The sequence below is a fragment of the Penicillium cinerascens genome, assembly GCF_028974065.1.
Source record: "Penicillium cinerascens strain IBT 15544 chromosome Unknown scaffold_4_segment0_segment0, whole genome shotgun sequence".
In the NCBI taxonomy this organism is placed as follows: Eukaryota; Fungi; Ascomycota; class Eurotiomycetes; order Eurotiales; family Aspergillaceae; genus Penicillium; species Penicillium cinerascens.
The window spans coordinates 2,695,838-2,722,628 of record NW_026695297.1 but is presented as its reverse complement, the minus strand read 5'-3'; the positions used below and the strand labels follow the sequence as shown (position 1 = coordinate 2,722,628).

At 43.9% G+C, this 26,791-nt stretch overlaps 5 protein-coding genes across 5 annotated transcripts; 1 reads left to right on the top strand and 4 right to left on the bottom strand.

Annotated features, from left to right (window-relative positions):
- Nucleotides 1–1,610: 1,610 nt before the first annotated feature.
- N7498_008981 (Zn(II)2Cys6 transcription factor domain-containing protein) lies at nt 1,611–2,746 on the bottom strand (the record flags this gene model as incomplete). The annotated part of the gene is made up of 3 exons (XM_058456043.1): nt 1,611–2,424; nt 2,483–2,580; nt 2,639–2,746. 3 exons carry the CDS (start codon nt 2,744–2,746, stop codon nt 1,611–1,613), a joined length of 1,020 nt encoding a protein of 339 aa, XP_058306031.1.
- A 3,562-nt stretch (nt 2,747–6,308) lies between these two features.
- Nucleotides 6,309–6,566, top strand: N7498_008980 (uncharacterized protein; the record flags this gene model as incomplete). The annotated part of the gene is made up of 1 exon (XM_058456042.1): nt 6,309–6,566. One exon carries the CDS (start codon nt 6,309–6,311, stop codon nt 6,564–6,566), a length of 258 nt encoding a protein of 85 aa, XP_058306030.1.
- Nucleotides 6,567–8,296: 1,730 nt separating this feature from the next.
- On the bottom strand, nt 8,297–9,404 carry N7498_008979 (ribonuclease H family protein; the record flags this gene model as incomplete). Its single annotated transcript, XM_058456041.1, has 3 exons — nt 8,297–8,654; nt 8,811–9,155; nt 9,238–9,404. The coding sequence occupies 3 exons, from the start codon at nt 9,402–9,404 to the stop codon at nt 8,297–8,299; spliced, it is 870 nt and encodes a 289-aa protein (XP_058306029.1).
- Nucleotides 9,405–11,992: 2,588 nt separating this feature from the next.
- N7498_008978 (uncharacterized protein) lies at nt 11,993–12,597 on the bottom strand (the record flags this gene model as incomplete). Its single annotated transcript, XM_058456040.1, has 3 exons — nt 11,993–12,002; nt 12,028–12,328; nt 12,483–12,597. 3 exons carry the CDS (start codon nt 12,595–12,597, stop codon nt 11,993–11,995), a joined length of 426 nt encoding a protein of 141 aa, XP_058306028.1.
- Nucleotides 12,598–14,848: 2,251 nt separating this feature from the next.
- Nucleotides 14,849–17,569, bottom strand: N7498_008977 (uncharacterized protein; the record flags this gene model as incomplete). Its single annotated transcript, XM_058456039.1, has 5 exons — nt 14,849–15,396; nt 15,456–15,849; nt 15,908–16,204; nt 16,270–16,980; nt 17,036–17,569. The coding sequence occupies 5 exons, from the start codon at nt 17,567–17,569 to the stop codon at nt 14,849–14,851; spliced, it is 2,484 nt and encodes an 827-aa protein (XP_058306027.1).
- Between the last annotated feature and the right edge of the window lie 9,222 nt (nt 17,570–26,791).

Sequence of the window (26,791 nt, the reverse complement as noted above, 5' to 3'; positions counted from 1 at the left end):
AGTCTTGGTCGGAGATGTCAAGCGCGTATTGACTGCTAGATGGAGTGGCTAGGGGGTTTAGTGTCATTAGGTAGCTAAGATTGTCTATCTCACCATCATAAAGAGAGGATGCGAAGTTAGAGTGCTGACTTTGTGACATGATGAATTAGCTCTATGGTAAACCTAGGATGTAAGGGAGAATTAGTTAAAGAGACACCTACTAAGTAATAGTATCTTTAGGCAGTAGGGAATAAATCAGGTAAATATGATATATCAACTATAATAGGGCGGTAAGAAGTAGAGCTAGATTTAATTGGCTAGATAGCCCTATCTTATGTGGAGATAACCCAAAAAGCCCAGCTAAAACCCAGTAGTAACCCAATTAACCCAGCGAAAACCCAGCAATAGCCCAATTAACCCAGTAATAACCCAATTCCTAGCCCAACTCATCTTTAAGATCCTTAAAAATTTTCGCCAAGAAGAAAAACTTCAATCTTCAAGTGGCCTTCCTACTCTATAACCTTCTTTTAATTGATTTTTAAGTAAGCTAATCTAATGAGATAAATAAGACTAATAACTTTTGTATATATTATTAACTATATTTAGCCAAAATTTCATAATGATTTTCTTTAGTCTATGAAGATGCACTAGGTACTTCATGTAGTAAATATATATTTCCACAACTACATTATCAATTAAAGGCAGGAATCCAGTGATCCACGGATCACTCCTTAATTAATGCGATTCTAAGCTAAGTTTATTGTTATTTATTATTGACTAATTATACTCTCTAGGATTACAAATTTATTTCTTAAAATTTCCAGAGCTTAATGGGAAGAAGGTTAGTGCTACGTTGTATAAACCAGACAGGTGTAAAAAACAGTATATTATCTTGATGACTGAGCAGTTTTATGACTAGAATTATGAAAAAGTTGGGTTGAATTGGGTCGAGTTGGGTTTTACTGGGGGCCCAGCGTTAGGCCCAAGTTGGGCTTTGCGGAAGTCTAAGAGCTTTCATCTCAACTTCTCTCCTACTACCCTTTCTCTCTCCTAAAGGGCAGACCAAGGAGATTCTCTCTATTATTTCTCGTTTATATCCATCTCCGAGGGGTGAGTTACTACGCTGCAGTAATAGCCTACCTCCACGGAAGGGTAGTATTTCTCTCTACAAATATTTATCCTAAGGACAGCCCTGCTGCATAGGGACCCTTAAGCATTTATTTATCTCTCTTCTTTTATATACTACCACTTTCGACAATTACTTTGGTGATGGCGATATATATACAGTCAACTTCCAGTATTGACATCCCATGCATTACATAATCTCCTTATTAACTGTCGGAGTACGTAATATAAGGGCCCATCAGCGGTAAAAAGAACTCTGTATTGCTATACCCCTGAATCTGGCAATTTATGGGGGTTTCTGATTACATAAGAAATAATTACGTCGGATTATCCAATAATCCGGTCTCCATAGGCTGTTCGTTCCGACAACCCCTAATAGCCTCGCTAACGCTCAGCTAAGGCTACAATTTCAGAGTTTTGCTGGGATGCGGAGTAAGCGGATGAAAGCCTCTAACATTACTAGATAACAGAGCACGGCTCGTGAAATGCAAGTACGCGCATCAATTTCAAAATGCGTACGTCTTCCAAATTCCAGATGGTAGTCCAAAACTGGCTAGATCAAAATTCAGGGCGGACTCCGGGTCTATCACTGGTTCGGGTAGGGGGGCCGGCGGCGCACTTATGAGCGGTATAGGGGTTTCAGAGCTAGATGCGGCTGTAACGAGACCATCAAGCATGAAAGAAGTTTGGTCGGCCGCGATGAGAAGGTCACTCTGATGAAATAGTGCGTCCATGTCGGCACCGACCCCTTGTTGCTGCCGGTGTGGACGTACGTCTAGCGACATGGGCGACCTGACAGCGCCTTTAACTGAAAGTGGCGTGAAAGCCAAGCCATCGTTACCCGGCTGAGGTTTGATATTATCTTCTGATCCGGCGCTCATAGGTTCGCCGGTCTGTTGACGTACGTCTAGCGACGTGGGTGATTTAACAGCGCCCTTAACTGAAAGCGGCGCGAAAACCATGCCATCATTACCTGGCTGAGGTTTGATATCGTCCTCCGATCCGGCGCTCATAGGTTCGCCGGCTAGGGAAGCCATCGGCTTATGTTGGTGAACAGAAGAGTCCAGCGAGGAGGATGAGCTGTCGCGGGCGTCATCAGGATCACGTCTGCACAGGGACTGAGTATCTTCCTCAAAGCAAAAGCCCTTAGTCTGATCTAAGTCTCCTAATCGTGCGAGCAAATCGTAAGTGAGTGGGTGCCCGTCTGTCTCGAGCTCCAACGGATCGCCAGGCCAAACCCCGCTTTCGATAGTATGTCGATACAGCTGGCGAAGTCCTCGGACAAGCCAGACTTGTTGCCGCTCGAGAATTTCCACGTACCTATCGGTCGTGAGTATTGCGATTATGGAATATGCAAAAAGACTAAGTAGAAACTCACCCCTTCGGATGTACTTTATTAGGGACACTTCTTCCCTCACCTGAGAGGCAGATAGAATTGTCTATTTGACAACGCGAGCAAGGTTTGGTGCCGTCGCACTAAGAAGAAGGTCAACAGGATTAAAAGCACAAGGTCTAACATTCACAGAGCGTGTACCTTGGTCTTTTTGAGTCGGCATCGATCGCAAGCCTTGCGGACCCTTTTACGCCAGATACCCGATGAGTGGGAGACTTCTGTGGTAGGGTTCAATTGACGAGGTACCATAACTGCTAGGCCACCAGAAGATGGGATGGTAAACGCGGGAGTAGGATAATGTAAATCCCAGATAAAAAGGCTGCGTTTGGACTTTAGAGTAACCTGTGATGCTGCCTGGTCGACAGCAGGACAGCCGACCCAGTTTTCCTCAATGACCACTTGATTGATGTTTTGATTGATGTCAACTAGGATTCAAGATCAGATGCTTCGGTCGTTTTACGCTAAACCAAATCGCGAATACTCTTGCGTTGTAGCGTCGATTGGGTGAACTTACTCAGTTAAGCCTGACGGGATGGACTTTCCTTGATGATGAGGCGGGGGCAGCCAGATTACTTGGATTAAAAAGAAGAGAATTGAGAAGCAGTCAATGAAAGAGACTTAAAGGAAGGTATATCAAAGTAAAAACCGAGCAAGCAAGCGTGCTGATTAAGAAATCCGGTTTCCATTCGGTTTTCGCTATGGTTTTTGGGTTCCTTGTGCGGTACACAGCTTCGTACCAAAGGCGACCAATGTCTGTCTTACACTTGCGTCACCTAATCGATTAACCGAGTGACCACAAAGTGACCCAAAGTTACAGAATAGTTCCCACAATACGGCTAGTTGTAACGTCATGATTACGTCCCCTTTTCCGCAGAAGCCTTTACTCGAACATATCATACGTACGTACCCGGAGCACTCGCTTCCTGTTTCGAAGCTTTGATTAGCCGATTTCTATGCTATCGGGGCTGTTAATGTTCATAGCAACCCCCAAAGCTCCTAGGCGCAGGCGGAGAACAGGAATTAAGATCGGAGGAGCGGGAGTAATTTAGTCATCGTAATGATCTTAGCTCCCGCCCAACGCGTGCCTAATGAAAGAATCTAGATCTTCCTCCCGATGGGTATCTGACCGCCATGTTAGTGCCTATAGGCTTTTTGAAAGAGCAAGTTACTGCCTAATGGCACTCGTAGCGAGAGGCAGAGAAGGGAATATCTTTGAACACGAAGGTCACAAACGTACAATGGGTCGGCAATGGCATTTCAAATGGCAAGAGGCGGTATGAAACGCGAATAAGTATAGGCATTTGCACTGGGGTTCAATCAACGCGATTTATCATCTCTGATCTCCGTCACCTCCCATTGTGCTCACTGTTCGCGTCTCTGCTTCAATGCCCTCTGGATTATAATCAATAGAATCCCACACCCGACTAGGAAACAATACAAGAGACCAAAACTACCCCGGGCTCTTGCGTAGCCCAATTGTCTCGCCGGACAATCCTATTCCTGGCGGCGAGAAATGGAAGACTTATAGCAAGCGTGATATAATTTTGCGATATGAGAGAAGAGATAGGATCAATCCGGCTTCTGTTGGTTCTGGTCAACAAATGAGAATTTGTTCTATGTGCTAAAATATTGAGGATTGTGGACGCTTGAGGAGGGTCTTAGAATACTCTTCCGGAATTGCTTCTGACTTACCACTGAAAGTTGGCCAGTTTCGTGTTGTTCCAGATACCTGTAAACGGGCAGTCCGGTCTTGGGTCCTGCTCAAGGAGAGGAAATTGGACGGGAAAGTGGCGAGATGCGAACGAAATACCCGCAAGGTCTTCTAGGTGGTGGTGAAGTGAGGCAGAAAAACAAGAATTCATACCATAGTAGGTTTAATACCTACGCATATAGTGTCCTTGCTGGATCAATTTAATTCAATTTTCTATCGAGTTGAGTAGTGGGATCGGAAGAAAGCAGGTAAAGAAGATTTCGTTACCTCGGATCATAAAACCTACAAAGACAGGAACATCATTACTTGTTCCAACTGGCCTTGGTAGGTTTTGCCCGGCCTAGCTAATTCTTCGTGAGAGGTGGTGGCACCCGAGGCGCGAATGCCTGAGAGATAACTGGGCGACGTGTACATAGAAAGGACGAGTAGGAATGAGTGGCTTCTGAGAGGCGCGTTATGTCAATGGTACTGTATAGTAGAACCTTATATTAGGGATGATAACAAGTTTCAGATCCGTCGGTACTGGAGCCCTCGCCTACCTTTGTAGATGGCCAATCACTTTAGCGTCGCAGTGGGGCCTGTCTTGGTGGCGTTGACGGCTACCGACTACCAAGCTTTTTCCCTTGCTATGGTTCCGCCTGGCCCCGCTCGATTCATTCCACAAACAGGCATCCATCGGGGGAGGAGATAGCATCACAAGTGACAAAAAAAAGGTTTAATCTAGTGTCGTTAAGGAAAGTCATCAATTACAAGTTGGAAGCGGGGCCACCACGTTGACCTCTTACTCTAAACGGAATCCGTACGAAGATGGCTGACTACTATACTTACGGCACAGCAATTGCTGCTCGTTCATTATTGGTAACTCATCATGCTCGGTCTGAAGTAGCATTTTGTCTCTTTAGGAGTGGATGACTTCATGCGTCTTTTTCCCATGCCCCATGACTAGACTGCGCCAAAGCCCACTGGGCCCATGGGTTGGGCCTTGAGCCTGGTTCTTGGGCCCATCGATGGGCTATGGGCCGGAATAGATAGCCCATTGGGGGCCCAATGGGCCTAAGTGGGCTACAAACATTGCAAACATAGCTTATGCAAAAAAAGTGATGTTTTATGGTGGTAATTTTACTAATAAAAAGAAAGATCGCTAAGAGAATCGAACTTATACCACTAAAAATTTAACTCTAAGGATAACCACTAGGCTATTCTAACTAACGAAGTGAATTTCACTTTATATAAGTTTTTATATAACTGAATTTATAAGGTATGTACACTTTTAAATATTAATATACCGTAGGTCACGTGATTTGTAATTCTATGTTTTGGATATGTAAATAGCCTATTTATCAAGGTAATTTTTGTATTTAATGAGATATTTATATTTTAAGTAGGTGTATATATCTATAATACTAATAAAAAAACGGATTTACTAGATTTAGTAATATTAAATAAAATATGTTGAGAAAGAAAGGGGTAGATGATCAGATGAAAAGAAGATGGACCGGTAATTGATGGTAAATTTTGATAATATTTTCTGCTCGTTCTCAGGGGGATATTTATATCCTATTCCTGAGAACTGTTTTCTAAGGGAAATACATACAAACATGTTCTCCTACACCGCTGCTCGGTGGTCCATGAAAGAACATCCTCTGGAACAAGCAAAGAAGGTGATATAGATGAGAATCCTGCATATACGGGCGCCCAATTCAATAGCCTCATGGGCCTGGCTGACCAATCAGCAGCCATCGGGGCAGAGAGATGCCGACCGATGTTGGCGCCTTAGGATGAGGGCTCCATTTCCAACAGATATAATTGCCGGAAATGTCCTAGGCATAATAAGTATGTCATAGATTGTGCAGATATGTCGTAGATTGCACTAGGCGTCATTATGAAGCACCTTGTAAAAGGCTGGATGTACCTTGACGTCATTAGACCGTCAGATTAAAATAAATTAGCATATATACCGGTCACTGTACCGTTGCGTGTGCGAAACCCTAGGTCAACACAATTTGGAATAACCATACCGACCTTTCGAGTCTGCTTGCTCCATACGGAGAAAAAAGTCAAACCTCGACCTTGTTTCCTTTCCGACATACTACAATCAAAATGTCCGAAGCCCTGCCATCCGCTATCCCAGATAAGCAGCGGGATGATCCGAAGAAAAGCTGGGGCGATGCTGGCAAATCTTCTCGACAGCCTGGGATCCCTGGTCCCGCGGCTTCCGCTTCTGCACCTGAGAAACCAAAGGCGCATTCTAGCAAGGTTTTGAACAAACTTGATCCAACGCAAGATTCGGATGCCCTTGAGGCGCAACGCAGAGGAGAGCTTGACACATCAGAAAACAAGCCGGGTGTTTCAAAGTGAGGAACCTCCGTAAATTCGAGTTTCAATGCTGCAAAGGTTTATGTCTAGGTATCCGACGGATGTCTTTGATATTTGAACTTGGGTGTTATGGAAGGTGCCCGTCGCAAGATTCGCAGTGAAGCAAAGATCAATATAATAAGCCTTTCAGCATCAACGCATGGCTCAGTGCAGATGCGCCATTGTCTTTTGATTGCTTTCCCTAAGCATATTTAAAATTTAGAGAAGCCTTAAATAACTAGGAACAACTGTGGTGCTGCCTGCTTACTGCGCTGATGCTAGTTAAGCCTGTCAAATGGCATGTACCCCGTACGGAGAGTCTTTCTACGTTCCTTGAGACGAAGGGACAACGTCGGATCGTCGTCCGGTTCCCCCGAAGACGTTGAAGAATATGAGCCTGGAGAGGCTAGAGGATTGGGTATAATCCACCCGGAACCGCTACCACCCTGGAGACCCCGGAGCTCGATGTTGGATCGGACAGAGAGATGGCAACTTGACGATCCAAGGCCACACTGTCTACTTCGGTTCTTGTTGTGTACTCGGTCTGGACCCAAGAGCCATCCGTGTGCTATAGTCGTAGCGCTCGGTGGCTGTCTGGAGGCTACCGAATTCCTGCAGGTTCAGGTCGGGCCGACGGGCCGGTAGTCGGTGCACGGCGGCAAACTAACTGCGACCCGAGCGACTTTCTAGTGGGCCAGGACCATCAATGAATCAATCAATCAAAGTTCAATTAACCTGATGGAGCCTAACTAGTTGCGTCAAGGCTATTCAGGCGCTTCGTCCAAACCGAAGCAGAACTTGGTATCCTGAACGCCGTGTCCGCAGAACGAGACCCCATACAAAGGAAAGCTGGCCTCTGATGGGCCAGTACAGTAAGGAATGTAAATAGATGAATCCAACGCCCTCAATCCCGCAAATCCCGCAAATCCCACAAATCTCAGTATCTTCCATCTGCATCCACGTTCCCCAGTATCTCGCATCTACCTCCCCAACCCCCATATTCCGTCTGCTCCGTTCTCAATTAATAGTGGTGGCGTAGTAAATCGTAGGATGGTGAGTATCCAGACCTTTCTCGGAGGCCCGGTCTTTTCGTATTCGGTGGTGGATGCGCAGCGTCTTCGCAACCTACTCCATGGCCGCAAGGCCGATCAGTTCGTGGTCATCATCTGGGTCTAGCTCCGGCTCAACGTGTCGGAACTGGCCCACAGGAGACCAGTTTGGTGCATCATTGCAGCAGCGTAGCGGGCTGCTTGCGGGTGAGATACGATTGCATCGTATTCAGTTGTGCTGCCAAGATCGGTGCGAGCGATCTTGTCTAGCATGGTTCGTCGTAGATCGTTGTATAGCGGACACTGGAGCAGGATGTGTCTCGGTGTTTGAGACCCCTGGTTATAGCTACAGCGATCTGATTCCCTTTCCTTGATTTTGTACAAGAAATGACTCAAACCAATACGAATTGACCTCATTTGAATGAGCATCGATGCGTATGGCTTGAATAACCCACTATATAGTTCCAGTGTCTTCCATTTTGCGCCTTGACCAGTTGCCTAGTCGACCGCGCTGTTGTCTCCCTCTCCCACTGCTTTGCCCATCTACCACGGATGCACTTGCAGACATTCCGTTTCGCGGCCGAGGCGAGTCGGATTATATGTTTCTCCGCATCCGCTCCCGCACCTCCAATTGTGCTCCCAGCCCCCCACAACGCAGCAGTCTTTGCATGCTCATCTGCTGCCTCAATTACCAGTAACATCCACATGGGCTGGGATCCACCGGAGGGTGATCGTTGTGGGTGTTTGCCGCGACCGGATGGCTCGTACGTGGTCATAAATGCGTCCGAGCACGTATTGGCCGGACGGTCGCTTTGGGTTTCGCACCGCTTGAATTGCGGCCTGGCTATCAGAGAAGATCACCAGTTCTCTGACTTTGTCCTCGGCTGTTTGGGCTGCCTGGATTGCGAGCGGTTCCAGGGCCATCTCCATCCCTGAGAGCTCCGCCGCGTACACGCCAGACTGTCGGTCCGTTCCAAGGTGACGCTGATGCACCGCGCCTGTCAAATCAATAGCCGCAGCACCCACCAATCCTGCGTATCCACTCCCGTCGGTGAATACGCGTCATATTGCCCCATCTGCGAGGGCGGCTTGGAATTCGATCTCGTCGTGGATGCTGCGAGCTGCCTCCGCGTCCTCAATGACACAATGCAGTCGTTGTTCCTATGGGGCTAGCACAAAGGCCCTCTTGGTCTCCCACTGGGCCGTTTCCCGCTTCTTCAGCGGCGTTAACGGGCCTTGTTTTCTCCATTTCATCGCCTCGAGCGGTGACATTCCCCCCAGTCGGATTTCCTTTGGCTTTCGTTTGGCATTGAGGCCCCCGGGGCGGGCCCAGGGCGCCTCTGTTTGGATTCGGATGGCAGTTTCTTCGATGACTTGGTGCATTAAGAGGTTGATTGGCGTCAGGAATAAGTCGGTGTCGAGGGCTGCCGCGGAGGTGCTTTTGAAGGCGCCGCTGACCATTAGCGCCGCGCGTTTCTGGATTCTTGTGAAACTCCGTATCGCTCTCGACTGCTCTGTGGCTGAAACATTCCCACTCGCTGGGCTGTACCAGGCGGTTAGGCCTCAGAAGAGCTGCGGTATGACCACCGCTTGGTAGATCTTCCGCATCGCCATTAGCGATGTACCCCACGTGGAACCTATAATCCCCCCTAAATGCCTCCAGACTGCTATTGGCTTTGGCGATGACCTTGCTGCGGTGCGTTGTGAAATCGAGGTGTTTGTCGAGCCACACGCCAAGGTACTTCGCATGTGGAGAAGGTAAAATGGTTTGCTGGGGGAGTTGTAATGGCATCTGGTCACCCCCGTCGAATTGTAATTGTAATTGTAATATCATTCTCGGATCCGTCAGCCACAAGGCCGATTTGCCGGTAGACCTCTTTGGGATAGCCGGGATAGCTATGTCAGAACTGAGATTAGTGACTAGTGTAGTACTGAAAAGTGCCATTAGACCTTGACACAGCCCTGGGCCGCCCTAAATGGGCTGAGCCCGAGCCCGCCCATTGGCGGGGATTGGGCGGGTTTCCCCTGCCCGGCGGGCGGTCAAACAGTGCAAACATAGAGAGTCTTGGGAAATGCATTAAATATGCAGTTTTCTTCTGTATTTTTCGGTATCTAGCTTACACCACCTGGTTTTTGTTTGGTGTATAGATTAACATGGAGTAGAATATAGGTTTTAGTAAACGCGATATGATCAATTTAAAGTATTAATGATATACTAATAATGAACAAAATCTTCATCCTCACGTCTTACACGCTTCCGATTTCTCCCTGAAACGCGCTGGGTATTAGGCAAAGGATGTTCAGCCTCATCATCAGATGGAGTAGCTTTCCGACCCTCATCCTCAATATTAGATGCTATAGTCTGGCGTCTTTTCCCTACGGCACGCTCTGAAAGTTCCTGGGTCATAGGCTGTACCTGGGAGACAACTAAATCATCCTCCTCGTCGTCACTAATTGGATCCAGATCTTCAAGTAATGGGGTGTCCCTTTCCTCACGAGCCTGCTCTTTTTCCTCATCTGATAGAAACTCATCTATTAATGTAAGCTGCTTCTCCTCGATATCGAATTTTGACGCGCACATCGACATCATTAGATCCTGGATAGTCGTGTCGTTCAGTGAGCCCCGACGGTAGTGACAGACATCACGCGCAGAGTTAAAGAGTCGCTCTACACCTGCATTGGTCGCAGGGATAGAGAGGATATCACGCGCTGCTGCAGAAAGAATTGGATATTTGTATTGATTTTCCTTCCAGAACATCCGTGGAGAAATCTCAATAGTATCTAGTAGAAGAGTTAATAAATAATCAATTAATAGTATAGGTTTTGACCTACCACTCTCAAGGTACTGTGCAGTCTCATCACGTTGGCTCAATCGCTGGCAATGTTTTGCTCCTTTAAGCATAACCTGGAGCTCATCTATCTCTGTAGATTGCGTAGATAACTGAGCTTAGGATGATGTCTGTGTGTTCGTAAGACGTCGCTTGTACGACTCAAAGGTATCTTGCAAGCTTTCACGGTATCTTTGTCGCCAGTCTATGTCAGCAGCATCAGATTCCCAGTCTTTACTATTAAAGAACTGAAGCTTATGCTCTAGTGCAAGGATTGTACCAATCGCAAAGAGATCACCATGAACTTCGTCTGTTCTAGCATAGTACTCTGCAAGCTTATCTCTCGCAGCACTAAGTGCTTTGAGCATACCTTGCTTCCAAGGAACTTTCTTTCTTTGAAGCTGGCGGGTTGATGTTTCAAGGTGTTCGAAAAGGTTGTTATAGATCTCAAAGACAATATGGATTGTGGTATCTTTGCTTTTGCAGAGGGCAGTGGTGAACTTGAAAAATGGCTGAGTGATCCAGAGAAGATATTCAATCTGCCGCTATTCATCTCCACTAAGAGTGAGGTCTCTTAACTAGAACTGCGAGCAAAATTCATTGAATGTAGCTTGTAGTCGTTTAGCTCGACGGAGCATGAGGAATGTTGAATTCCAGCGAGTCTTCACATCTTGGATAGGAACGAGCTTTGGTGTTGAAGTCTGGAGACTAGAAAATGCTTCACGGCGCTGTGGGCTTGCGTTGATATAGATAGCGAGGTTTCGAACCTATATTATTGTTAATAAAAAGCCCTTATGATAGAAGAAAGGCCCTACCTTATTAAGAGTGTCCACAATCTCCCGTTTGTTTTGTCGTGCGTTCTTTGAAACTGATTGCGACCGAGCTTCTGACCACTTCTCAGTAGTTTCGTTTCTTGGATTGGCTTTCATCTGGCCGAGGAGCTGCTTTAAGCTCAATTAGATCACATGAGCGATACATGGAACTCGAATGATTGTTGTATCATCCTGAAGGTCGAGTGATTGTACTGAATCCTGGATACTTGAAACCAGAGTAGTGTTGTTAGATGCATTGTCGGTGGTTATCGCCAGGATCCGATCGGCAATACTATATTGTTGAAGTAAACCTAGAAGCACGGCGCTCAAGTTAACACCAGAATGTGTTCCATGGAGTGGCTCAAAACCAAGAAGAATCTCGTGATAGTTCCAATCTAGGTCAATAAAGTAGCCAGTGACAGCCATAAATGCCTGTCCATATAGTGATGTCCAGTAGTCAAGAGCAATTGAAATCTTCGTGTTTGGTGGTAAGGCTTCGAGTACTCGTTGTTGCTTCTCTTTTGTACGGGCACGGAGCCTTCGCTGGAGTGTTCGGCCTATAGGGAACTCTGGTAGAGTCGAAACTGAGTGAGATATCCGGATAAACTTCCGGAATTGTGGGTGCTCAACAACCTGAAATGGAAGCCGGAGAATAGCGATTGTGGTTGTGAGTTCGTCCTCCCACTCTTCTTTGCTAGGTGGTTGGGTTATTAGACCGTTATGACTAGCCTATTAAATAATTAGTAAAGTCTTTTATTAGTGGAGTATTACTTACCTCGTCTTGTAAAAGCCGGCGAATATTAGGTTGTTGAGCCTGTGTTCCAGCCCGACGACACTTTTCTCCTCTCCAATGCCGACCCATAGAGTTTGTTCCTTGCTTGGTATGCCCTGGATGCTCAAGTATCTTATGACATCGCTGGCATCTAACTTTTGGAAGGCCATCGGAAGTTGAAGCAAGCTGATCGAAGTGTTTCCATACTTCAGATAAATGTCCAGCTCGATCCCAGACAAATCCTTTCCCTTCAGGTCTCTTTCCAAAGGTTGTTTGTAGCCACTAGTGAACAAAGACTTCTTTACTCATAGTATCGAAAAGGACAAATTCGGATCGGCGATCAGGTTTAACGCGGGTGAGGATTGGGGGAACCGAGAGAAGTTGAGAGAAATCGAGATCGAGCGCAGATGTAAGGGATGCTTGGCTTAAAAAGTGCTCGGATGTAAATGGTGCTAGACTATCTGAGTCGGCAAATGAAGTCGAAAGCGTGTCTGTCAATGTAGGAATAGGAGTAAGTAAAGCTGTACTGTCCTCATATACAGACGAGCTGTAATAATTTGACTGCTGCGACATAATGAAGCAGAGCTGGTAGCCTTATGTACCAAAGCTTAAGGGTGAGGAAGAAATCAGAAGACTTACTATGCTCTCTTTTCGTAATACTAAAAGTACACTACGTAAGGGGCAATCTACAAGAGTGTTGTGGTTAATAGAGTGATCTATCAGAAAAGAATCCACCGCTTTAGAATATAAGAGGTATGATTGGGTAAGATAAACGGGCCGCCCTGGGCGGTGCCCTGGGCTGCCTAGTCCCGCCTAGACATTGACATGCCCATGGGCATGCCCGTCATGGGCATGCCCGGCCCGCCCATAGGCAGGTCCTAGGTCCCGACCTTTAGGCCCATAGGCGGGCCCACCTACCCCTGCCCGCCCATGGGTCATGCCCATGGGCCGCCAAGATGCCCATGATACAGAGAGGCATAATTAATGCATCTTATGTAGTAATTTTTGGTATTCAAAGAGTAAAATTACTGACTAATTTTTGAAAAGCTAATTAAATCAGATAGAACGAGGGAATTTTTAATTTATTAAGTGAAATATTAAATAATTTAAGATATTACTCCATAGATATAAGAAAATAAAGTGATAATTAAGTGATTTTAAAATTAAAATTTTAGTGAGGGTAATCTTAAGAAAAGTGGTGGTGCAACCACATATAATAAATATATATCTTTAAGCACTAACTATAATTTTTACTACCACTTTTTTATCTTTACCCTTACTAGTTTAAAATATTAATACGACCGATAAAATCGACCATTAAATATATATAAACAAATTTATTTCTTATAATTACCTAGTAGGTAGGTTAAAAACTAGTAATATTACTTGTTCTAACTAAAACAGACGTAAATAACAGAAATTAGTCAGCATATTATGTCGAAAAATCAGGCCAAATTAGGCCAAATAAGGCAGAATTAGGTGTCCACGGGCGACCCGTGGGCGACCCGGCCCGGCCCATGGGCGGGCATAGGTCCTGACCTTAGGCCCATGGGCATCTATGGGCCCGGGCCCAGGTCCTGGGTCTAGGCCCATGGGCGACCTATGTCAATGCCTAGTCCCGCCCGGTCCGGCCCGTTTATGTTAGAAAACTAGGCAGGAAGGCATCCCCCTAGGATTCATTCCAACATCCAGAGGGGCCGGGCCTCTATGCCATGGTTAGAATATGAAATGAATTAAAAGCGTGAACTTACTTTGTCTAATCTAAATCATTATTAGCCCTTGACACGTAATTAAGAGTAGCTTGAAAGAATTTGTTGCAACAGACACTTATATGTGACAGCCCAAGAGTATGCTATACGAATATATATATTCAGGATGAAGTCAAGCATTTACACTACTTCATCAAATCACCCACCATAACAATCGTATAGGTTTAAATTTGTGGTGTATTCATATTCATACACCAATGTCAATTCTAAATACAGCCTAAATTTCTTTTATTTCATTAAGGAAGTAGGTAAATATCTCTAGTCAGACAATACAGAACTGGAACATGTGTTAATAACAGGTTATTTTTCAGCTGAATCATCAGAGTATACATCCTAATCGGGACAATTGTGCACAAGATGGGCGAAAGCGGGCCCGCCCAGGGCCGCCCTATGCGGGCACCATGGGCGGGCCTGGTATGTACGTGCCCGCCCGACGGGCTTGGACGGGCGGGCTACGGGCGGCCTCCTTAGGCCCATGGGCGGGCTGTGTCAAGGTCTAGACGGATCTCTACTTAGGACCTACTTATGCGCACGGCGCGCTAAGGGAGTGGAGAAGGGGATTATTATTGCTGCTGCTTCTCACTTTATTTTATATATATATATATAATGAACTGTGGTTCCGTTTCCTACCTTAGATTCTGCATTGTCCGGGGACAGTGATGGCTGTGTTGGTACCCCACGAACGGTAGACCTAGACCTCGGCAAGGACCGCAAGGGACCGGACCAGACCGCGGACCGGACCGCACTATGCAGGGCCCGGTCCTAACTTTTCAAGGACCGGCACGGTCCCAACTTTTTAAGGACCGCACCAATGCGGTCCGGTGCGGTCCTGCGGTCCTGTAAACAGGACAAACATAGAAAACCCCGTGATATGCATATTTTATGTAGAATCTGTAGGTATTTTTCAGTATTTTACTTTCATTCTTTATAAGGAATAGTCATAGCTGATGCCTACTGAAAAAATTGAAGAGGATTTTTGCAGAAATCACTTGTGTAGATGATTTATGATTTATGTAATAAACAAGATTTTAACCTCTAATGACCCTTTGTCTCTACTAATTATATACAAAATCCTCATCATATCTCAATCTCTTTGGAATCCGCCCTGATGAACGCCTCTGGATATCAAAATCAGGTAAAGGGATCTCATCATCATCTGGCTCAGTAAGCTGATCATCAACAGCCCTTCTTTTCCCTAGCGCGCGTAAACTAGGTCGCTCAATAGATACTTCAACGGAAGCGTCTATTATAGGATCTTCCTCATCATCGCTGATAGGATCATACTCCTTAGTCTCTTGCTCAGCATCATCCTGCTCCTTCTTTGTATGCCTCTCTTGGGTGGAGAGAAACTCATCCACTAGCGCAAGCTGCTCCGACTGGATATCAAATCTTGTTGTACACATAAACATCATTAGATCTTGAATAGTCTGTGGTCTTAACGATCCCCGGCGATAGTGGCATATATCGCGAGCAGAGTTGAAAAGCCTCTCTACCCCAGAGCCACTAGCTGGAGTTGTAAGGATATCTCGGGCAAGGCTTGCGAGGATAGGATACTCTGCCTCATGAGCCTTCCAGAATACTAGTGGTGTTGATTGGACAGTACCTAGAAAAGTATTAGATTAATAAAAGTAATCATATAGGAGGGAGAGATATTAAACTTACTACTTCCAAGATACCTTGTGAGTTCATCTGAAGTGGTCGTCGGTCTTGACTGGAGAGATTTAGTAGGTCTCAGAAGGATATCAATGTCAGAAATATCGTTGCTCATTGACTGGATAGTTGATATTGACTGTGCCTCTATATGACGCTGCTGGTAAGGCTGGACATAAGTCTCAAGGGACTGCTTATACCGCGGTGCCCAGTGTGTCTCCCATTCTGGTGTTAAGAAGAATTCAAGCTTATTGCGGGGACCTAAGATAGTTCCAATTGCATAGAGATCATTTGGAATATCATCAGTCCTGCCGTAATATTCCGTAAGCTTATCGCGCCCATGCTCTAGCGCCAGCTTCATTACCTTCTTCCACCCGACTTTCTTTCGTGCTAGCTGCGCCTTTGCCTTGTCAACGTGGGTAAATAAGGCATTGTAGATCCCCAAACACATTATGGATAGTCACATCAGTTGTAGCTGATAAAGATGAAGTGAATTTAAAGAAGGGATAGGTAATTGACAGTAGATAGTCAACCTGTCGCCATTCATCTTTATCCATCTTCATATCCGTCAGATTGAACTGTGCACAAAATCCATCAAATGTAGTCTGTAGCCGACGTGCGCGCCGAAGCATAAGAAATGTGGAATTCCAGCGTGTTCGGACATCTTGGATTGGCATAAGTTTCGGTTCTTTTGTCTGCAGTCCGATAAAGCTCTCGCGGCGCTGGGGGCTTTTATTGATATAGACTGCAATCTTCCGAACCTAGAGGAGAATGAATAGTTAGTATTAGATAGAAAGATAATAGTGGAAAGAGGGAGGTAATATACTTTATTCAGGGTTTGCACAATCTGTCTGTTCTCTTGCCGGGCGCTATATCTCTGATCGGCCCATTCCATCTCTTCCCTATCATTCAATGGGTTCGCATCCATCTGACCAAGGAGCTCCTTGAGACTGAGCTGTATAACATGTGCAATACATGGTATACGAATAATCGGTATATGACTAGGCAGCTCAAGAGACGAAACTGCCTCTTCGAGAGTAGTCAGTAATGTATCGTTATTCGATGCATTATCAGTAGTGATCGTAAGCACGCGGTTGGTAATTTGGTGCTTCTCAAGTAACTCAAGTAGTACACTACTTAGATAAGCGCCTGTATGGGAGCCACGTAGAGGTTCAAAGCCGAGTAAGATCTCACGGTAGTTCCACTCAAGGTCAATAAAGTAGCCTGTGACTGCCATAAAAGCCTGGCGAAAAGGGGAGGTCCAGCAATCTAATGCTATAGAAAGCTTGGCGCCCTCTGGGAATGTTTGCAGTAGAGAATCCTGACGTTCCCTGACTGTCTCCTGAAGATGCCGACGGATAGTCCTAGCACCAGGAATTTCAGGGATAGTTGGGGCAGACGAAGCTATTTCGATAAGGGCGCGAAATTCAGGGTGCTCAACGAGCTGAAATGGTAGGCGTAAAGCAACAATAAAGGTAGTTAACCTATCCATCCAAGCTCCTGGTGAAAAGACCTTTTTGCGAGACGGAAGGTTTGCCTAGAAATAATCATCTTAGTTAGTATAAAATGAGCTATATAGATAATATTCATACCCCATTCGAGATCATCTTTCTGATATCATGTGTTTTAGTCTTTCGCTTTTGACAGGTAGCGGCCTGTAAGAAATGCCTATTCATAGTAGACGTTCCCCGGTGCCGGTCGGCAGGATGAGCAAGGATATGATCACACTGCTTACACATCACCTTAGGGGATCCATCAGAGATCGTAGCAACCTGGTGGAAGTGCTCCCAAGAGCCTGCCTGTCGTTTACCCTCAAAGATATTTCGTTTTGTTGCACTTCCGTACTCAGTTTTTAACCACCAGGCGACAAAATCTTCGTTAAACATCTCTGTCCAAAGGATATACTTCTTCCCGCCACATGGCCCAACACGCTCAAGGGTTTCTGGAATCAGGATAGGTACTACTGGCCGTGTGAAAGTCACACTTGGAGTAGAGGTTGGTGTTTCGTGTCCGTCTAGGTTAAACGGCCCATCAGATGTAAGGAAGGAGAGTGCATCCACAGGGTTATCTTCAAAGATGGATGAGGGATAGTTATCGGAGAATTGGGATGCGTGGCTCTGTGACATATTGATAAATAATATGAAAGAAAAGGTAGGTAGTAGGGTTTGAGAGTTATAGGAAAGACATACAATTCTCTTTTTATCTAGACAAAGAAATAATAGGGGGTACCAATACTGAAGAAAGTGATAGGTAAATAATTTGAGATAGAACGAACTAAATTATAGACCGTGATTGGCTGATAAAACCTACCCCGCTATGATCCCTGCGGTCTAAGACCGCAAGGACCGCCAGGAGACCGCAAAGACCGCATAAGGACCGCATAAGGACCGCAAAGACCGTCAGAACTTATTAGAACCCACAAGCAACCCAATCCGCACTGACTAGTTTCTTTTCTGACAGCCGTCAGAAATCTAGTAGGAGTATCAACAGTTTCTAGGCCGTAGCTTCTAACGGCCGTCAGAAAAACTAGTAGGGATATCACCAGTTTCTATGCCGTAGATAGCCTTAATTCTGACGGCCGTCAGAAATATAGTGGGGATAGTAGTAGACACGACACTTGTAAACGTATGTGTCCTCCTACCATAAAATATATATCTTCGCATTCTCACAAGTATATTCTAAAATACTTACCACAACGATCCGAAATTCAAACTTCATTAGTAATTAACTTAATACGAAGCTTCAAGAAAATAAATACGAGGTGATTTCACCTATTTTGTTAATTGGTAGACCTGATTTATTATTAGTATTCGCGTATATACCAAAACAGTGTTTAATAACAGTAAAAAACGCAGCTGAATAATCGGTTTATACGGCCAGAAAAGGAAGGTCTTGGCATAATTATGAATTTGCGGGGGACCGCACGGGGGACCGCAAAGGACCGCGGGGGACCGTGGTGCGGTCCTGACTACTTTGAAAAAAGACCAAAGACCGCATGGTCCGGTCCCGGTCCTAACTTTTAGGACCGGACCCGGTCCTTGCCGAGGTCTAGGTAGACCTGGCACTCACCCGACCCGCGGGTCCAAGATCAAGAACCGTGAACCGACCCGGACCCGGACCCGTCCAGGTTCCCTTCGGCACCCGCGACGGGTCCAACATACCCGCATAAGCTACGCTTTACCTATTTAGGACGCACAAAATTGATGATTCAGCTCAGTAAAATACTGTTATTTATAGCTGTTCTGGTATCCATTTCGATTCTTTCCTAATCGTTCACTAATATATACGAAATTTAAAGAAATTAGATTGTATATAGATAGCTCGTATGTCGTCACCTAATGTCGGGATTGGTAGTATATGAAAATAAGAGAGATAAATAAATGCCTAAGGGTCCCTATGCGGCAGGGCAGTCCTTAGGACAAATATTTGTAGAGAGAAATACTACCTCCCGTAGAGGTCGGCTACTACTGCGGCGTAGTAGCTTACCCCAGGAAGATGGATGAAGATAAAGATAAAGGGTCTCTTTAGTCTGCCTTTATGAGAGAAAGGTAGTAAGAGAATAATTGAGATGAAAGCTCTTGTTTTATTTAGTCTGGTTTCTAGGCTATATTTATAGACAAATATTCAGTTCATCTGGCTAATTACCTAAGGTAATATTCGCCCGAGGTAATCTTGCCGTAAACGTGCTATTGCCCGAGGTAGGTAAACGTGCTGTTACCCGAGGTAGGTAAACGTGTTGTTACCCGCGGCTATAGACAAGATAGGCCTAATAACCTCGGTCCGGTAGGCAAATGGAAAGAGAAAGCATAGTAAAGGCTGAAGTGAGAGCAAAGTGAGAGATAAATGAGAGATAACTGCAAGATCAGATAAAGGCGGTGAGAAATGGCAGAACGGGAATTTCAGCGGGAACTTCTATGTTGAATTGGAAGCTCTAGAAATCTGCAGTTATAAATGCAGACACCTAAAATCCTCACACCATCGATTAGTGTTAAGCCAAGTATTAAGAGATTATACGTATAGCTTATACGAGTAGCTTATGGATGCTTAGCTTATATATTCCTTTCTAACATTGTGGCCCTTTAAGATATTTATACATCGATGAGGTGCTAGTATTTCTAGTAGCTAGATAGTCAAGAACCTTCTAGCATCTTGTATGTATCACGCTAGGCTTTCTATCTTTCGTATAAGCCACTTGCTCGAAGCTATCCTAGTAACTTGCTTGACGCTTTCTATCCTAATTGATCCGTTTCTTCCTTCCGTAGTCTATTTAGAGCCACTAAGTCACAAACTCCTTACTCATTTTATCTTCGTATAATAGGAATTAGTTTACTTAGTCGGGTTTGATTCGTCTAAGGCTCTCGGGCGCTAAAGGTGCTCTTCGTGGAGTATTAGGTATCGTATCGATGGTAAGCTAGCTTAATAGGAATAGGCTTATAAATAGAGTATCGTCTAGGATAAGGTATTATAACTTATCTATTCTAACCCCTTCGATCACCGAGGACGAGTATAGGTTAGAGGTTTGAGATATAGTAGACATTAGTTATTGTCAGGATTTTAGGTGTATGCATTCATACATGCAGATTTCCAGAGCTTCCAATTCAATATGGAAAGTTCCCGTTAATGTTCCCGTTCTGCCATCTCTCACCGCCTTCATCTGATCTTCCAATTATCTCTTATTTATCTCTCACTTTGCTCTCACTTCGGCCTTTACTACACTTTCCCTTTACATCAGACTAGGTCATGAGACCTAGTCATAAGACAAGGTCATAAGGTCTACCCCTCAATTCATGACGTCTATAACCTTAAGCAATCAGGCCATTTATTTCATGTGAAACTGAATATTTTCTGTCTATAAATATGGCTCAAAACCCAGACTGAATTGAACAAGAGCTTTCATCTCAATTATTCTCTTACTACCTTTCTCTCATAAAGGCAGACCAAAGAGACCCTTCATCTTTATTTTCATCCATCTTCCTGGGGTAAGCTACTACGCCGCAGTAGTAGACATTGACACTCCCATGGGTATTCCCATTTGGGACAGTCCCGTCCCGCCCATGGGTGGGATATGGGACCGACCCTTAGTCCCATGGGTGGGACGGCCTTTTCCCTACCCACCCATGGGACTCCCATACTCCCATGAGTACCCATAATACAAGGAGGTATAATTAATGCATATTATGTAGGAATCTTTGGTATTTAGGTGGTAAAATTACAGTCGAAAGGTAATAAAATAAGAAAAACAAAGTGAGGTTTGAATGAGAGAATAGCACCTATATTATTCTATAGAATTTCAAAGCCCTCAGGCCCCCGAGGACGTCTTTTCACCCGACCAGAGGCCCGAATCTGGCTTTCTGGAATTATAGGCAAAGAGACCAAATCATCATCACTCTCATCAGATAAAACACTCTTTCTTCTCTTACCAGCCCGAACAGAAGATAGCCTAGAAACATCTATCCTATCTAGCTCATCTAGCTCATCCAGCTCATCCACCCTATCCGCCTCAGTATCACTAATTAGCTCAAAACCTTCTATTTGCTGAGAAGTTCATCTGTTTCACCGTCCTCGTGGATAGATAGAGATCGGATAAAAGCTAGCTGCTGATCTTCCATCTCGAACCTAGTCGTACACATAAACATCATTAGGTCTTGGATAGTTGAAGAATTCAGACGACCCCTCCGATAATGACAGATATCCCGGGCTGAATTAAATAACCTTTCTACACCAGCACCAGTAGCAGGGATAGAGAAAATATCCTGTGCTATATGTGCTAGTGTAGGGAACTGATGCGTATGATCTTTCCAGAATAGACGAGGGCTAATTGGGACCAAACCTAAGTAAAACCAAAGAAATTAGACGAGAGGTAAAATGAGAGGTAAGACTAGAAGTGAGAGAAAAGTGAGAGGAAAGTGAGAGGAAAGTGAGAGGAAAGTGAGAGGAAAAAGTAAGCTTACCTCCTTGGAGATATTGGGTTAATTCATCCTGATCCTTGGTGGATTTAGGCTCAGAAGCAAGCAATTGATCAAGCTCAGAAGCTTGGATAGAAGCCTGAGGTTTTGGGATTGAATCACTCTCTGTTTGATATACTTTCATTCGCTCTTGAAAGCTCGCTCGATATAAAGAAGCATAGTCTTTATCTATCCAGTCGGGGCCAGAAAAGAACTGCAACTTATGCTGAGGGGCGAGGATTGTGCCATGCGCATAGATATCACTAAGTTCTAGATTATCTGTTTTTGCATAGTACTCTCGAAGCTTATTTTCAGCTGATTCAAGAGCTTCAAGCATCTGCCGTTTCCACCCAGCCTAGAAGTGAAGGAAAAGTAAGTAAGTGAGACTTAAATAAATCCCTTTTCCGCTAATTGTGACTCTGATTTTTCGCACTTTAACCCTTGTTATATAGGTTGAAGTGCGAAAAATCAGAGTTATAATTAGCGGAAAAGGGAGAGAATATAGGAGACTAACCTTTTTCCGCCTCAACTGCCGAATCGAAGCTTCAAGGTGGTCAAAAAGCTTATTATAGATACTAAAAACACTGTGGATAGTAATATCCTTGGTCTTAGATAGGGCAGTGGTAAATTGGAAGAAAGGCTTGGTTAAACAAAGAAGATAATCAATCTGACGCCATTCCTCTGAATTAATCATTAACTGTTCAACCCGGTAGGTGATACAGTACTGATTTAAATCAGATTGAAGCCTTTTAGCCCGGTAAAGCATTAGATATGTCGAATTCCAACGCGTACGGACGTCCTGGATTGGGACTAATGTAGGCTGATTAGTCTGAAGCTTTAGGAAGTTATCCCGTCTCTGTGGGCTTGCATTAATATAGATAGCAAGACTGCGAGCCTTACGAAGGGTATTCGCAATATCTAGCTTTCTAGACCTCTGCTGAGCCCGAGTAGCAGCCCGACTATGCTCTTCTGTCCAAACCATTTCCACTGTGTCATTCTGGGGGTTTGCCTTCATCTGACCAAGAAGCTGTTTCAGACTAAGCTGAATCACATGCGCAAGGCAAGGAATGCGGATCAAAGGTAGACCAGGATGACTAGCTTGGATGCTTGTAATCATCGTCTGGTTATTTGACGCATTATCCGTAGTAATAGCCATAATCCGGTCTAGAATCTGATACTTTTGAAGGGTATCAGTTAGGACTAACCCAAGATTCGTCCCAGTGTGTGTTCCTTCTAGGGGTTCAAATCCTAGAAGCACCTCTCGGTAATCCCAATTCTGGTCTAGGAAATAACCAGTAATAGCCATAAATGCTTGCTGAAAGGGTGATGTCCAGCAATCTAGACTAATTGAGAGCTTTGAATGGGGTGGAAGCATCTGAAGGGTGTCTTTCTGTCGGTCTTCGACTATATTTCGTAGTCGGCGCTGTATCGTGCGACCGGTAGGAAAGGTTGGGATTGAAGGGGCTGACTGGGTTAGGCGTAGAAGCTTCTGGAAGTGCTCGCTCTCGATGATTTGGAAGGGTAGGCGTAGGCTAGTGATAGTGGTTAAAAGCTGTTGCTGCCAGAGCTCTTCAGACCAAGGTTGGGATAGATTGGAGTTGACTGCCTAGTGAGAGAATAATAGGTTAGTTTTCTCTTATTTTGCTCTCACTTTTCTCTCACTTTTTAGTAAACATACCACTTTCTGTATTAAGTGCTTAATACTTGTTTGCTTGCTTTTTATCTGACAGGCACCATTTTTTAGATGTCGTCGCATCCCAGATGTCCCATCTTTTACTGGATGCTTTATTATTATACCACACCTTTTGCAAGCAACCATTGGTTTTCCTGTATTAATATGTGCAACTTGGTCAAAATGCGTCCATACATCAGATTGATGGCCCTTTCTATCCCAATGGATATATTTTGCTTCGGGTTTTGTCCCATATAGAGTGGTAAGCCACCATTCAATAAATTCAGTCTTGGTCATTTCCGTCCAAAGTGCCCACTGTTTCGTCCGGTCTCCAACACGTTGAATAGAGGGTGGTAGTAGTGGTGGTGGTGTAAGCTCAGTTGTTTGGCTTTCAGTTGGTTCGTTTGGTTCAAAAGAGAAAGAATCAGATAGAAGGATAGGATCAATACTATCGCTATATATAGATTGGCTCATAGGGTCCGAGAGGTGTGCCATACTAGCGAAAGTGAAGAGAAACTAAGACCAAGGTAAAGAGAAAAAGCTTAGATAGAAGGTAAGGCATATTAAGGGCTTTAAGCACGTAGCCTAATATTATTGGTTCTTTATAAGCCAATCAGTACTGGGTGGGTCTACCTAGCCTATCCTATTGGCCTAACTCTCTATATTTATGTGGGTAGTCCCATGGGAGTCCCATAGTCCCATAGAATTCAGTAAGAGCCATGCCCCCTAGAAATTTCTTAACTTTTGCTCTCAACTCTGACCTTTTTCTCTCAACCACACACCCTACACTAGCAATTAGGTGTTTGCAAGATAAATATATATAAAAGAAGCTATAGTAATTAAATTAACTAGTAAAATAAGCCATAATAACCTAGTATTATAATATAATAAAATCAAAGGAAATAATAGCAGAGTGGTTGGTTGTATACAATAAATATATATCTTAGAGGACAAACCATAATTTCTACCACCGCTTTTTTACCTTTACTTCGATAGGCCTAAAACATTAATGCGACCGATGAAACGGACCCTTTTATATATATAAACAACTTTATTTCTTATAATTACCTAGTAGGTAGGTTAAAAAGTAGTGATATTACTTGTTCCAACCGAAACAGACGTAAATAACAAAGATTAGTCAGTGATCTTATGCACAAAATTCAGGCGAATTCAGGCGAATTCAGGCATAATCAGGTGTCTATGGGTACCCATGGGTGGGTATTCCCTTAGCATACCCAAATGGGTATTCCCATGGGTGGGACTTGGGACGGACCTTAGTCCCATGGGAGTCCCATGTCAATGTCTACGCAGTAGTAGCCGATCTCTACGGGAGGTAGTATTTCTCTCTACAAATATTTGTCCTAAGGACTGCCCTGCCGCATAGGGACCCTTAGGCATTTATTTATCTCTTTTATCTTACATACTACCAATCCCGACAGTTATAAAGAGGTGGAATAAGAGGACTTATAAAGATTTTAGACAGAAAAAAGCTATCGTATAGGGGGAATCCGTTTACCCTAGTCGCGCGAAGACACGAGTTAATATATTATCCTATCCCCTCACTTTGGCTAAAATTGTCTCGTCTAATTAGTTTATATATTAGGTCTTATAGGTCACCCGCGGATAACCCTAAGGGTTACCCGTAAGACCCGACCTTTAAGACCCGGTCCTCTAGTTATATAGTCTTAAGTTTTATAATGGAAAAATGTCTAAGTCCAACAATCTAGATATTTAAACTTATTTTGTACTAGATCTATAATACCTACGAGAAAACTAAATTAAGAATTAATTAGATAAGTCTATAGTCATTCAATAACTAAAGAAAGCTTTCGATTTAAAGCATATTTAGCACTAAAAGAAAAAGATATATTTACTATCGTATAAATGTAGTACTCTCACTCTACCTTTAATATATATTTCCGTAATGAAACTCTCAACTTTCCATAACCCACTTAAAAACTACCCACGCACTATATCAGTCTAGTCAAAATTCAGAATACTTAGGTGTCAGGATTTTAGGTGTCTGCATTTATAACTGCAGATTTCTAGAGCTTCCAATTCAACATAGAAGTTCCCGCTGAAATTCCCGTTCTGCCATTTCTCACCGCCTTTATCTGATCTTGCAGTTATCTCTCATTTATCTCTCACTTTGCTCTCACTTCAGCCTTTACTATGCTTTCTCTTTCCATTTGCCTACCGGACCGAGGTTATTAGGCCTATCTTGTCTATAGCCGCGGGTAACAACACGTTTACCTACCTCGGGTAACAGCACGTTTACCTACCTCGGGCAATAGCACGTTTACGGCAAGATTACCTCGGGCGAATATTACCTTAGGTAATTAGCCAGATGAACTGAATATTTGTCTATAAATATAGCCTAGAAACCAGACTAAATAAAACAAGAGCTTTCATCTCAATTATTCTCTTACTACCTTTCTCTCATAAAGGCAGACTAAAGAGACCCTTTATCTTTATCTTCATCCATCTTCCTGGGGTAAGCTACTACGCCGCAGTAGTAGCCGACCTCTACGGGAGGTAGTATTTCTCTCTACAAATATTTGTCCTAAGGACTGCCCTGCCGCATAGGGACCCTTAGGCATTTATTTATCTCTCTTATTTTCATATACTACCAATCCCGACAGATGGTTAACCTACTAGGGTTGGCGAGCGCCTACTTAAGTGTTTAATTAGAATATTTAGGAATAGAAGCTTCTAAATCTGGTTACTATCTTATATTTACCCTTTCTCTTCCTTAAGCATCAAGAGTTCCATAATCTTATCTTGTACGCGCGATTAGCTCCAATAACACTAACTATTCCTTCTCGGAAGGTAATACGTATAAAGCTCCACTAATTCGTTACCAAAAACCAAATAACCACCCTCTAAAGCCTACCGCTAGGGGCAAAGCTATCACTAGTACTTAATTGCTAGACGTCGCTATTCTAGTAAGCCTTTATAGCAATTATAGCCTACTTCCTAGATTGGAACTAGGAATATCGCGAAGTCCTCCTTAGCTTTAAACCACTTTCTAGTACACATTTAGGCGCTAACCTTAGTGATGTTATTATCTAGATTCTCTAATAATATAAAATCATTAACCACGTCCTCGCGGTTACTACTAATAATGCGTCGGACAATACGATACTTATCGCTATAGTGAATAATATAATCTAAGCTCTTTAGCTTAACATAGACTCAACAATCATTTAAGTACCTTATATTATATATATCATTTAAATTAATCTTATAGATCTACTTAGGAAGATAAAGGTAACCCCAAAAAATAACACCGCGGAACTAGAGTAGAAAGAGGATCGTGTATAAGCGCTTCGTGCTCGACAACAAAAGCGAGAGATCGCTAACACACTAAATAAGGTAAGTTTCTTAATTATTATCGTATAATAATTAGATCCTTAAGCTTACTATCTATATACGAAACTCTAGGTTCGCTATCTTGCTATTTATATTAACGTAAGCCCGCAACGTCGCGAAGCCTTCTATAACCTTTAGCCCAATAAGCCAAAGCTTATGCCTATCTAGGACGTACAAACACGTTGGAACTCGACGTATCTTATACTTCGCTAGGCTAAAAGACTCCAAGCCACTTTCGATACGTTTTACTCGTAGTACAACTAGCCTAATTTTGCACTTAGCGTAGAAGAGTGGCGACAATTCGACTATCTCCTATTTATCCTATAGCCATTCTTTAAATACACAACGGCTGTTTATAC